We start from the raw sequence: 14,769 nt of genomic DNA on the forward strand, positions 1-14,769 counted from the left end.
TTTACAGAGAAGATTACATTTTGCAGTGTATTGCCTTTGGCATCCATCTTTCTCTGTCTGGCAAATAAATCAGTTTCTTGGCTGAAGAGATTAGCAATTAATTTACATTAGTTAAGCTTCCGAAAGTCAAAATGATTATTCTCAATGGAAATATGTTAATGACAAAAACAATAAGGAAATACTGAGGATATTTTAAAATATCCATAAAGGTTTTCCTTACTAGGATAACATATAGTAATGTGGCTACTTGGAATAATAGTTCTTAAAATAAATATATGTAAAATAAATGGAAGACCAAGAATTAATAGTTAATGTTAACCTACAAAAATAATATATGTGTCACTCATAAAATAAAAACTGTAGAAATATAAATTTTATTTTAACTAGTGGTGGAATTTCATTTCTGTAAGAAGGCCTAAGTGTAGAATTACTATCAAGATAATTTACCACTTGCTCTGTCCTTGGAGTCTTAAAGGGAAGAGACACTAAGAGGTTAATGAACTTGCCCAGCATCATTCAACCAATATGATCCAAAGGCAAGAATTAAACCTGCCTATTGAAATTATATTTATGAAAAGAAGAAATAAAATGTTTTTATTTATTACAAAACTATATTAATGCATGATTCTATAAGTTCTAAAAGTTATTTTAGCAATAATGATAATGTAATAAATTATACATTCTCAAAAAAAGCAAAATTATACATTCTCTAAAAAGGGCAAAATCAGAAGAGGATTAATAATAAATTAGTAATAAAAAATAAAATAAATATTTTATTTTTAATTTTTTAGATTTTAATTTTTTAAATTTAAAATAAAATAAATAATAAATTAATGATAAATGATAAATATTAATAAATAAAATGAAAATAGAAAAATAGGAACATTTATTTTAATTGATGAGCAAATTTTCTAAGTTAGAGGAAGAAACTATTCCTTATACTTATATAGGTGTTTCAATCAGATTTATTACCTCCCCAATAGTATAACTACTCAAATAGATACAGCAAACTATGTACTGAACTGCCACAATCCTTTCTTTTTCAATTATTCTGCTCTCCATCTCTTTTTTAACTTCATATTTCACCTATTATTCAAAGTGTCTTCCTGCACATCATCAATCCCAATTAAAACTATGAGGAAAGTGCTATCAGAGCTCCCCAAGACTTGTCTCTGTCTCTCTCTCTGTTCAACCCAGCATATTCTTCCTTCCTTCCTTCCTTGCTTCCTTCCTTCCTTCTTTTCTTCCTTCCTTCCTTTTTCATTCTTTCCAAAATAACTATCAAACATTAAGAAATATTATTCATCCTACAATATATCTATATTATTGATTAACTGACTCAGTAATTCTTCATCACTTTGTAATATATACTTCAGTCCCTTCTAGAGGTACAAAGAACTGAACAGAATACAAGAATTTATGTTAAGATATACTATGTTAAATAATTCAAATTTGTACTTACTGTTGTCCAACTGACTTGTTGTCCTAGATCTGTGAAATATAATGTAACAATGGAAGAAGTTGCAATGCTTTGAATGTTAACATAATCTTTCAGAAAGGGCCCACCTGAAATTTAAAAAAAAAGGAAATGAATCAATTCAACATAAATGTGTAAGAGAAGTAGCCTGATGCAGTGGATCAGTGAAGTCATCTTCAGAGTCCAGCAAGTCAGATTTCAAGTTTCTCTGGCAAATAGTGTGTGAATTTGTGTGAAAAAAATGTCATTCAGTTCTTAGCTTGGCAACTACACTAGGTCTACAAGGGGCAGCCCGCAGAGTGATGGGCAGGGGTTGGTGGCAGTATGAGGGCTGGTTGGCCTCACAGTGGTATGTTCTAGGTCAATGGCTTCCAAGATTCCCATTGGATTCGTTGGTGTGGGCAACGTGGGAAATCCAATGGCCAAAAGCTCATGAAATGTGGATACCCTTTCATTACTTATGATGTATTTCCAGAAGTATGCAAAGATCTCCAACATCGGGGACAGATAATGGCTTCTGCAGCAGATGGAGCAGAGAAAGCAGACAGAGTTATTACTATGCTGCCTACCAGCTTTAATGCAATAGATGTTTACACAGGATCTATTGGCATTCTCAGGAAAGTGAAGAAGGGCTCTTTATTTAAAGAGTCTAGTACAATTGACCCTTCAATGTCAAAGGAGCTGGCAAAGGAAGTTGAAAAGATGGAGCCACTTTTCCTGGATGCCCCTGTTTCTGGTGGGTGTGGGAACCTGGCATTCATGGTAGGAGGATCAGAGCAAGAGTTTGCTGCTTCCCTAGAGATACTAGGATGCATGGGCTCCAACGTAGTGTATTGTGGAGCTGCGGGTACTGGAAAGGCAGCAAAGATATGCAAAAACATGCTCCTGGGCATCATCATGATCCAGACTGCTGAAGCAATGAATCTCATAATCAGGTTGAGTCTCCACCCAAAATCGTTGGCCAAAATTCTCACCATGAGCTCAGGTCGTTGTTGGTCAAGTGATGTTTACAATCCTCTTCCAAGGGTAATGAATGGAGGACCTTTGGCCGACAATTACCAGGGTGCATTTGGAACAATGCTTATGGACAAGGATCTGGGCTTGGCATAAGCCTCGGTTACCAGGACTTCTCCTCTGTCTTCCAGTTTCTCCAGGAGGGTAAAAACTTTTGAGCTGGCTATTCCAGCAGGGCACTGGTAGAAACCAAACACTTTCTGGAAACCTCTTTGAAGCTTACTTCACCAGTAAGTGGGCCTAATCCAAGGATCATCTTTCATAAATCTGTCTGCTTTTGATTGCTAAGTCGTGACGATCTAGGTCTAGGAATTTTTTCACCCATTTTTAAAAAACTGCTTCTTCTTTCTAGTTTACTTAGTGACCAGATTATAATCAAAACCTTTCATAATTTCCAGCCACAATCAGAGGAGCACCGAAGCAATAGCTAACTAAGCTTTAAAAATGTTTTTTAATAATTTTGTCACCACAAAGTATTAACTTTGGGCAAATGCACCAGAATCTTTGCTTACTCCAACTCTTTGACTAGTCACTTTGATCTACAAATAAGTTAGCTCTCCATTAATTTTTGTCAGAATGAGAACTTTCTTGGTGTGGAGGAGGAAGAAGTAGATAAGGGAGGTGAAATAAATCTTACTTTATGTGATGTCTTCCCTTCTGAGATTATCATTAATTTACTCGGTATGTGCTTTTTCAGTACCTAGTTATTTTTATAGTCTCCTTGATTTACTCTAACTTCTTGACAATAAGATAGTATTTTTACTTGTTTAATTTGTACTTTGTTTTTGTAATCCCAACATTTGACAAAATGCTTACTACTTAGTAAGCAAATAATTCTTGTGGACTGACTGACTTGATGAATCTCTTCTAGTCACTAAATAAATCATCTGAAGATAGCTGCCTCAAACTCTTTTAAATTTTGGAGAATTTCTAATATAAATTCAATTTAATAAACATTTATAATATACTTTATGCTAAGCACCTCTTACTCAAGGAAAATTTAGTCTAGGAGTAAGAAAATGCAATTACATAAATGATCATAAAATATAAATCAGATTATAAATGTAACAAAGGTAAGTCATTTGTCAATTTGAATTGCTGAGAAAAGACTCCAAACTGGGGATCCCCGTAGTTAAATCACAGGTCCCGAGCTTTAATGTCTGTCCTCATGAGTAGTATATCATGTAATTTTCATTAGTTAACAATTATTAATAGGCATCTATTTTAAAAGATCTTGTTTTACTTTTTTAAGTTGTTTTACTTGTTTTACATATTTAACATGTTGATTCAACCTCTGGAGTTAGTAAAACTTATTGTAGAGTTAGAAATGACTTAGAAATCAATGTTAGACATCACTCATTACCAAATGGGGAATACAGAAAGATCTTTGGTGTTACATGTTATTGCTCTGTATCTGATTCATACTAGATTTAAGAAATAGGACAAAATTTATTCTTTATTTATGAAAATGACAATAAGTAGAAATTTTAGAAATGCAAATAGATGCTTTTCAGAACTCAAAGGAAGATAATGTTCAGTTGATAATTATAGCTCTGTGAAAGGATTGGAAAAAGAAAAAGAAAAACCTGAAAAGAGTGGTGGCTAGTGTTTGAAGATAGTAATTTCACCAATTCATTTAGAATAGCAAGGAAAATTCAAATGGGCAGAATAATCGGTAGGTATTTTTAATACTTGCTTTTCAGGTGCTTTAGGGGAAAACATTTTAGAGTTTTTAGTACAAAGCCTCTTTTTAATTCATCATTATTCAGAATAATTTGAAGATCAGAGAACTTAAAGAGACCTCAGACAAATTTAGTTAAACTCCCTCTTTTATAGATGAGGAAGAGATGGTTCAGAGAAAAGAAGTTGATTTATTTAATCTCGTTTGCCAAAGAATGGTTATAGAGATGTAAAACTCTTGGAAACATTTTGAGTATAATATAATAGCAGGTGGAACAAGCTCATAAGGATAAGATGAATACTCGCTCCCATTAGGTTATACTGAAAATGACCATTGCCATGGCAGCTCTCCTGAGAGCTCTCTTGCCATTGAGAATATATATGGCAATGAAAAATATAATGAAGATGTGGTTTCTTGTGCTTGTATATTTCTGATGAGTTATCAACATAAAGGATTCTTCTCTGGTTCTATGGCTAAGTGTATATATAAGTTGAATAGCGTTATTTTAATAGTATGAAGAACCAGTATATTGAAAAATATTGTCCCAAATTAGCTTATGTTCTCCTAATTAACTTCACTCTCAACTTCTTTATTAAATAGAATATCCATTATAATTATTAGACCATTTTGAATTGTAATAGGAATAAATTAAGGTTAGAGATACATTATGTTCTATAAACAAAATATTTTCTAATCAGCAGGAATTGTTATTTTATTATTATTCATACTAATAGAGCTTTAGAGAGCCTGTTATTTTTAATTATAAATTCTAGTTTTAAAGGACAGCTTGATATTCTGAGATATTTAATCTTAAGTAATAAAATATAGTTACTAAACAAATGTTACTAATATATGTTATTTATTACCAGTTTTCTCACTTGGCCACCTCTGTTTTTGGAAGTGGAAAAATCAGAAGAGATTAGTAGTGACCAAGGAAGGAAGAATAACCAAATTAATATGTCATTGAATATTGTTGAAAATCAGTAAACAATACTTACCACGTTCAAACTGAAGGCCAACACGAGAAGGGTACCACTGGGGACCTATTTAATATCAAAGAAATATATTCAGTTTTTTTTACAACCATAAGTAATCAAATTAGAATTAGTTGTACTCTATGATTCCAGATATATCTGGAAATTATTCTAAAATAGGACAACCCCGATTATATTTATATTTCCTGTAATAGTGGAATATAAAAAAATCACTATTTTCTCAAACATGAATGAAATGCTATAATTATTTAATAAATGCTACCTGTTGTTATTACTTTTGGTGAGAATTTCTCTGTTGTAATTTCTTGCACATCTTTAACAAAATTAAAATATTCTTACTGATATTGTATATTGTTATTTATTTTATTAGATATATATTTATATAGTTTCCCCCTACTGATACAATGAGCCATCCATTGTAAGAAAGTTTTTTAAAGGAAAATAAATTTTACTGAAACCAACTCACTAACCATATATGCCTACACATATTCCAAACCTATCAACTCCCACATTAGCAGTGTGAAGAAAATTTGTACTTTCAGACAGTTATTTTTTGAACATTCCAGAACTTGTTGCTTCTTAGTATTGTAGGCTTCCAGTATTGCTCCTTGAAAGACTTAGCAAGATTGATTAAACTTCCAACTCTGTGGATAAATTTTAATTAAATATAAACTATTATATAGTCAATAGAATATTACGTAAAACCAGGAAATATCAAATTTGGGTTCTGTCTCAGACTTACAATTCTATGACAAGTCACAAAATGTAACTTTAGTTTCTTTTTCTGTATAATGGGAAGGAAAATTGTATTTACTTCACAGGATTTTTATAAGATTAAATTATGTGCCAATTTAAACCATTTATAAATTTTATGTAACTTGATAAATTTTATATTACTATTAATGCTATAATAATTTAATAGTAATTGTTATTATTATTTATTTATCATCTGAATGATCCAATCAACTACAACACTAATAGATATATTAGTTAGTAAATGACATTTATAGTGTTTCTGATTATGCATTTCAATGCATAATAGAATAGCTAAAATTTCTATCATAAAAGTAATGTTTTTCTACTTTTAACTTTTCTACTTTTAAATGAACAAAAAATGACATTTTCATTATTTTAGACCATTTAATATGATTTAAAAAAACAAGCATTAAATATTTATTGGGTGTTAAACACTGTCCTTGGCACAGGGGGAAAAGAAAACTTGTAGAGAAAGATGTTGCCATCATAAAACATCAATTATAGTCTTTTGACTATTTTCAGACAAATTTATTTCATATGAACTAACACATTTTTAAGGACAGCTAGGCAGCAGAGTGGACAGGGTGATGAGCCTAGAACCAAAGACTCATCTTCTTGAGGTCAAATCTGCCCTCAAACACTTAGTAAAGGTGTGACCCTGAGCAAGTCACTTAAACCTGTTTGCCTCAGTTTTCTCATCTATAAAATGAGTTGGAAAAAGCAAAATAATAAGAAGCAAATCACTTTAGTATCTTTGTGAAGAAAATCCCCAATGGCATCACCAAGAGTTCAGATGTGACTGAAAAAAAATGAATAACAATGGTATGGGTCCTTCTCTCAAATGTATTAATGCTTGCATTGAAACCATTTCAATGGAAGGCAGAATGGTTCAGGGGGAAAAGCAGTAGATTTAGAGTGCTGGGTTCAAATTCTATATCTTATGTTTAATACCTGTGTGACCTTAAACAACTTAGTTATGTTACTTAATTTCCTCATATATGAAATGAAGTTGTTAAATTAGATGACATTTGTCATTCCTTTCTTATCTTAATTTATATCAGGGTCCTATTTACTAACTGTGTACCTTTTGTATATTTACTCATTTTTTCTGGGTCTTAGTTTCCTAATCTATAAAATGTGGAGGCTAACTATTCTAAATTGACATTAAAATAGTCCCTTCCAGCTCTAAGTTCATGAATGTATTAAATATAGATAAATGATACTGTTAAGAATGCCATTAATGCTACATAAACAATTTTTGAGTGAAACAGGCAAATTTCATTAAGTTTACAAATAAATCATCCAGTAATATAATTACCTAGATTAATATTTAAGATCTATATAATACTTTATAATTTATCAAATTTTTCACAGTCATGATGATATCTGATCTCAAATATCACCCAATTATGTGAGGTAGCTATATCGAGCAGACCTTAATGTCTCCATTTTGCACATGAGAAAATTGAGTGATTCATAAAAATAAAAAAGGACAAGTAAAGGAAGTGGTGGAGTTAAAACTAGAACTCTAGTCTTGATTTCTTCTGAAACATTGTATTGGGGGTAAAGGGGGGATTTGGATTTACAGTATGGGACCCCTAATATCCTAATTTTGTTTCTTAGAATAATATTTTTGTTATTTTGGGAAAATCAGTTAGTTTCTCTTGGCCTCAAGTTCTCTTTTTGTAAAACAGAGGGGTTGAGCTAGATAATAGCTAAGTTTCTTTTCCTCAATTAATATTTGATCCATGATTCTAAAAATACCTTTGTTATAGTACAAAAATATAATTATATGTCTCTGCTTCTAAATATATTTAAGTAAAAATTAGGAACAGCAAATTGAAGAGATAAATGTAAAGATTATAAAATTGTATTTTGAACATTTTTGTCTAAAAATAATTTTTTTCCTTTATTCTATATACTGATGTAATGGTATATATTGTGCAAAGTTATGTCAAGCTGCCATGTGCCCAGTTAAAAATACAAATATGATCATTTAGGAAGTATATCTAGTACATGACCAGGAACTTATAAGAAGCACTTAATAAAGTCTGAAGTTGAAAGTGATATTCTTTGAAATAAAGGCCAGTAGTCATCACCTCATAATAAAAAGAGGCAATGTGTCTTTTGTGGGGTGTATGGGGTGCTCAGGGAGGATAGTATCTCTGGTATGGAGGGCTTGTTGTGCCCTCCTAGGGCAGCTCTCCAGCCTCTGACCCCCACCTGACACCCAGCTCTCACTTGTGGCTCCCAGTAGCTGCTAGCATGCGGCAGGACCCTGGGCAACGGCTTCCACAGGCCGGCTAAACTTTGTGAGGGTAGCCATCAGGTCGTAGACCACTGGTGAACCAGGGCTTTGCTCACCCAGCATGTGAAGACTGCTTCGGTGGAACAGATAGAAGAAACCAATAAGAAGGTTCAACGGCTGAGAGGGCGACGCAGCAAAGCACTGTGGAGTGCTTGGGGCGTGTTGGAGCACAAAAGACAACACGGCCATCCAGTGCAGCTGAGGAAGTCTCTAGGTGTAACGACTTTTCGTGCCACTGGACCCAGGCTTCCAACACCGAGAGAGTGGGATTGTCTCTGTGCATCGACTCTTCCACTAAAATCTCCTTCATGCACAAGTGTCTTTGTGCACACTCATCTACATCACAGATGAAAGAGCACAAAGACAAATGTCATCCTTGGTTACTGAGAGACTACTACTAAAACTAAACTAAAACTATTTTCTCACTAGGCAATAACATTTTGGTCATTATGTGAGTAAATACTATATTTAAACAAGAAGGAAATTTTTTTGTTTGTTTTGACACAATTCCATTTTATTAGTGCATATTATGTTAATGCATATGTATGTATTTTACTCACATACATATATACTTTTACCACTTAAAATGGTATTTTACATGACAGACTCCTCAGAAAAAGGAGATAAGAACCCTTATTTAGGAATTTTAAGAAAATTAGATCAAGCCTTAAGCAAGAAGACTGAGCACTTACAGGAAAATCCTTCTTGACAATTATATACCTAAAATGTTAATTACTCCAAGTCCCTCCAGGGCACTTCATTTACTTCCTACTCAGTCAACAAGGCCTTAAACCACTGAAATGATGTAGCCCCTTTCATGGGGAGAAGAATTTATTCATTACCTGTAGCAATTCTTTGGAGTAAATTTTGTCTTCTTGTGTGACAGAGGCTAGCACTAAAGAAAAAGTGCCAGGCTGAAGAGTGTGTGGAACTGATCTCCTCATGGGGGAGGGGTCCCAGGAGATTGGAATCTGAAGGAGCAGAAGATTCTGGCTGGAAAAGCAGTTGGATTACCCACTTTTTTTTTTTCCTACTGGTAATTGGAAATCCTTCCATCCAACATTTCCCAATTGGAAAAAGACTAATTAAAGAGACACCTGAGAAAGGCATTTTGAATCTCTGTCAGACTTTACTTCAGTTCTTGTTGCCCTGGATCTGAACTGTGGCCAAGGGGCCAAACCCAGGGTCAGTCAACCTGACTTTCTATCAGGGGGCTTAGGCTGCCAAAGCCTGAGTTCCTCCTAAACTTGAGGAGGGAGGGGAAAGAGACAGAGACCCCCTTTTCCCACTTTCCTTTCCCATTATTTCCCTGCCAGTAATTCCTTTGTATTACCCTGATTTAATTGACAAATTAAAGTAGTTATCTTTTCCCCAAGCTGTGAATCAAGTGTGAGTGAATAGATCAAGGGGAGAAACATCTTCCTAGGAAGAAATCCTTTGTTCTACAGTAGTGGAGAGGGGACAAGAGGGACAAGAGCAAATCTGGGAGAGCAGTCATAGTTAAGAAGGGAAGGCAAAATGAGAAAAATCTTCAAACCCCCTCTCCTCTCTCTGAGCCAACCCTAAACATCAGCTGTCTCCCCTGAACCCTGCTTTGAAAAGAGAGGTCTCCACTTTTTCTCTCTGTATACTGAAAGATCTACCCTGGATTACAACTACACCATTTCTCGATTACACTTGGCAAATAAAGAAATTCCAACAATTACTTCAGTGAACAGTGCAGAAGGCAATTGTAGTTCCTTAGAGCTAAAAGAATATGAATTACATAGGAATTTTATAAGAATTTGGGGAGAGGATAGAAAATTATTCTGGATGCTGAATACTTTGAAATGAGACAGCTGCTTGGGGGTTCTTTTTAAAATTTCATATTGTCCATGAGCATGCAAATATCTGTTCTTACTCCAGAATAAAAGCCATGCATCATATTTTTTTGTAAGATTCTCATCTTGGGAACCTGAGATGTCCATAATCTAATGATAGCATTATTCATTATTTGTATAACATCTTACTATCATTATCAGCAAAGGCAGCAGTCTAATTTTATTACAATTGAAAAAAATGATAGTATAATCAGAGACACTTCCTGTTGTTTTAATCTGAGCAATGTGATTGAACAAAATCCAAAAAGACTTTTAGAAGATTACAACCCATTTCAATTCTTTCTCCAGATTTTTACTTATATTCATCTTTATCAGAGAAAATATATTGAAAATAAATATCAAATGAAGTGAATTATTTTTAGATCCCTTATGTATATATGAATATGTGTATATAGAGAGGTAAAATAGATAAATGTATACATTATGCAGAGGTAAAGGAAGGGCCTATATACCATTACCAAGGAATCAAGAATTAGAATGTAAAAATTTTTAAGGAATTATTTTAATTTACCTTATTCATGTTGAATTTTATTATAATCTTAAAGAACTTACATTTTGATGTCAAAATAGGAAGCTTAGTATGATGGATAGAAATTAGTTTTCAAAAATAGTCAAACCTGAGTTCATATTCATTTTCTAATATTAGATAATGACTATATACCCATTGGCAATTGTTTTAACACATTTATTCCTCTGGAAACTCTTTTAACTACAAAGAGCCTGTTCATTGGAATTGCCTACATTAAATAAGCCTTATCTATGGTCCCCAAATGGATGTATTGTGTATATATGCATGTGTGTAAAGATATACACACTATGTGCATACATGTACACATACAAACATATATACATATATTGTTCATATGATTAAGCTATAGGTAATTTCAAAAAACAGAATATGTGGCTCTATTTAATTTGATATTTAAAATATTAAAGTCTTCTTTACCTTTTGCCATGATGAATTCAATAAACATTATTGAACAGAACTAAAATAGGAATTTATAAAACATTTTGATAAGACCCTTAAAAATGTCTTTTATCATTTTCAACTTGATAAACATTAACAAACATGAATATGTGCACTTTCAAAGCACAGAAAAAAAGAGGACCATATGTGAAATTGTGAATCTGCATTATAGAGTGACTTTAAAACATATATATTTCAAATTTATCATTTTATGTCCAATACTGCTTTGCTTGTCTGGGTCTCACTCTGGATTTCCTTTTCCTCTCCTATTTGTGTTTTTAAAAGGTTAATCATTTTTCTTTCATTTTTGATATGATTATCATTAACTCTACTTTACTTCCAAACCTTCCAATTCAAAAAGAAACTGATAAACTCATTTTCTATCTTCCATCTGTTCTCACGTCTCGTGAAGCAGGCTTACATATAGGTTGTACATTTGTACATCTATATCATATAATGCATATATTTCTTATTGTATAAATCGAGATTTTGAACCTTTGTGATAAAGGATGAAAAAGTTTGCAATTTGCAAAACTGTTGCAAAAACTGAGAAATGCAAACCTTTGGAATGATTGTCAATAGCATGTGACCAAGGGTCATATGTGACCCTGAGCCTGGAGATCTGGGAAGATTCTGTGCCTAACAGTTTGTCTTCTCAGTGTCTGATCTCCTTGAATGACCTAGTCTGCTCTGGAAGACTTTGAAGAGGAGTTTGCCTGTGACCAACAGAGGAAGGAGGTTTTTTTTTTTGTTTGTTTGTTTTCTGGATCTGGATGCTGGCAGCATCAGTCTGGACTTACTTGGACATCTAACAACAAAAGATCCTGGCTCTATTGGATTTGGACTCTTCCTGTGAGATTGGGATATTTGGAAGGTTAAGGTTTTAGTTTAGTAACATAGTTTATATAGCTTAGTTATACTCTTTTAAATTAAGTTTAATTTTAAACCCTTATTCCTTCCTTTCCTACCCTTCCCAAACAATAAAGCAGAATTTATTTATATGTTTTTCCTCTTGTTTTTCACTTACCCCAAATCCTACCTTAACAGGAAATGGAGATTTTGTGGCTTTGACTTCATTCCCCAGAAGTCCTTAGTATTTCCCAAAATTCCCTATAATCTCTCCTGCGTCTCCACATTGGCAAGATCACGTTATTGGTTTTAAATGGATGTACGCTCCTCCCATGCTCTCTTTGACCTGCAACTGGGCTGAATTCAGGCAGTTCATTTGCTTTAGTTATTATTAATAAAATTTTGTAAAATATAATATTTAGTCATTGTATATTAATTTTAATAATTACACCATCAATCCTGTGTTGAAACAAGAAACATATTGCTTACACTAGAGAAAAAATCAAGTAGGAAAAAAAGTGAAGAATAGTATGTTTCTTTCTGCATTTGGACTCCACTCTGTTTATGGCAGTGGATATTGGTTTTTTGATTCTTTCTCAGTTTCATTTTCTTACTACTCTCTTCTTCATTGATTTGGTATGATTTTCAAATAAGACAAAGAAAACAATTTTATTAATGTTTTTGAAACTTAAAACACTATAAACGATGCTATCTGCTATCATTTCATCTCTCTTCTCAGTCTCTGTCTCTGTCTATTATGTGTATGTATGATTTTTAACTGTAAAGCATCACAAACAACTACCGATGATAATAAAATATGAATATTTTGGTGTGCTACATTTAAAAATATTTGAAGAACTAGAGAAGAAAGTAATTTTATAGTTAGCACAATCTCTCAATTGAGCATTTTAATTAACTGTTCATCATGCCTGGAATTTTTTCCCTCACCTCCTGACTCTACTGGCCTCATGAAAATCCAAGATAAAGTCATAACATCTAAAGGAAGCTGTTGTCAATCCTACTTCATCCTAAAGTTTTACCTTTGAGATTATCTCCAACTTTTTATGTGTATATTCTATTTGTACCTATCTATATGGATGTTGTCTCACTTCTTATTTAGATGGTGAAGTACTTGAGTGCAGGAATAGTCTTTTGCCTTTGTTTACCCAAAATGTAAAAATATTCCTGGAACTGAATGAGAACTTAATAAATACCAATTTGACTGACAGTCTAAAAGGAATTAATGCATTTTAAAATGGTACATTTAAATATGTATTTGTTAACAGTATTAGTGTTTTGTTATTATAACTAGTTTATAGTTTTTTTACAATAAATATTTATTAAAATACATAGCTCATTACTCTCCAGAACTTCTTAGTATAATGAGACCTTACAGACTCCAGAAATCCTTAGTATAATGAGACTTTACAGACATTAAGAGAATTAGCAAAGAAAGTCAACTGTGCTTCCAACTGAATGTAGCTTTTATATTTAGCTTTTCATTTCAGAGGCCATGGTGTTGCTAAAAAAAAAACAAAAAAACAAGGCTATAGTACAATTGTAAAATTAATGTCTTCTTTCTTTTTCCCTCTCTTTCCTGTCTCTTTCTCTTTCTTTTTTCCTTCCTCTCTGTGTACACAAATATACTATATATGACTATCATATATATGTGTTTGTATATATAAAACAATATCAAGTAAAAATCTGAAATCCCATCATTACATTTCTATTCCATTTCACCAATCAATTCTCTCCTAAGTCCCAGAGAGAAACGTGAAAAACTTATCTTTTTAGACAATGAACAATCTAAGAAGGAGATAACAAATTTGATGGCTATTGTTTAGAACAATTAGTAGACTGTCTTTCAATGAACAGTTAAATAAAATTATTATGAGGAAAAATTTTGCCTTGAATGTATTTTTTCTCTCCATGAGTTGTTAATAATAAATAGGTCTAATAATTATGAGCAATGCCTGCTGTGATTTGAATGGAATGATTTGAATAGGCAAATTACTATAATCAATCATCAGCATCATGTATTTTTTTTAATCTTTGAACTGTATCCTATTCTAAAGTAAATATTCAGAGTATGTAAATGTGGCAACAAACTTCCATTATGTATGTAATTCTTTTTAAAAGATATTTTATTTTACCAATTGACATATGAAAAGAGTACCACATGGGTTAAATTTTTAAACTAATATCAAAGAATTTTTCACCTAATACCTTGACAAAAATTATAATTAGTTGCTTAGCAATTGCTGATTATGCAGCAGATGCAGCCATGTAGGTGAAGTCAGTATATTTTCTGAAAGCAACACAGATTTTCTGAAACGAAGCTTGTCAATGTCTTTAGCAAAAGTTGAGCACTAAACAAAATTAGGCGATTCTGACGTGACATGAAAGTATTCAGAGTTAACAAATGCTATTTTCCTTGGTTTGAACTGGACATCTGAAAATCTCAAGGACAATTAAAGGTCATCAGGAAGATACCTAGTTCCTGTCAACATGAAAATCTAAATTTCTGTAGAAGTACAGAAAATACTATCAGTTCATTGGTTGCTCAATGTTTTTAGAAGGTGACTGAGAATCACTGGATGGGAAAGGCTATTTATACTGGAAAGTTAAGTTCCCTATCTCCCAAAACTTCCTGCTAAACCATGGTAATTTGCATGGGATTGAATTTATTTTAAAGTATACTTTCAATCATTCTGAAGTAAGTGAGGATAAAGCACCATCATCCAAGTAGTCAAAAGGAAATAACTATATTTGCTTCAGCCTTTGATGTGATGCTTGCTGAGTAATACAGAGTGGCCATATAATTCCCAAAGGACATTTTTTA

At 32.7% G+C, this 14,769-nt stretch overlaps 1 protein-coding gene across 2 annotated transcripts in view; it reads right to left on the reverse strand.

The window, feature by feature from the left end:
- TECRL (trans-2,3-enoyl-CoA reductase like) overlaps window positions 1–14,769 on the reverse strand; it is a 143,709-nt gene that overhangs the window by 49,710 nt on the left and 79,230 nt on the right. The window contains exons 1-3 of one of the 2 annotated variants that reach the window (XM_056802679.1): window positions 8,288–8,567; window positions 5,171–5,215; window positions 1,463–1,566 (exon numbers count right to left, since the gene is read on the reverse strand). In XM_056802679.1, the coding sequence (XP_056658657.1) occupies window positions 1,463–1,566; window positions 5,171–5,215; window positions 8,288–8,420 (282 nt within the window). In that variant the 5' untranslated portion in view covers window positions 8,421–8,567. Of the gene's footprint in view, window positions 1–1,462; window positions 1,567–5,170; window positions 5,216–8,287; window positions 8,568–14,769 lie in introns of those variants that run through there. The other variant, XM_001368254.5, reaches the window with a different exon arrangement.

Source organism: Monodelphis domestica, chromosome 6 (assembly GCF_027887165.1).
Source record: "Monodelphis domestica isolate mMonDom1 chromosome 6, mMonDom1.pri, whole genome shotgun sequence".
NCBI lineage: Eukaryota > Metazoa > Chordata > Mammalia > Didelphimorphia > Didelphidae > Monodelphis > Monodelphis domestica.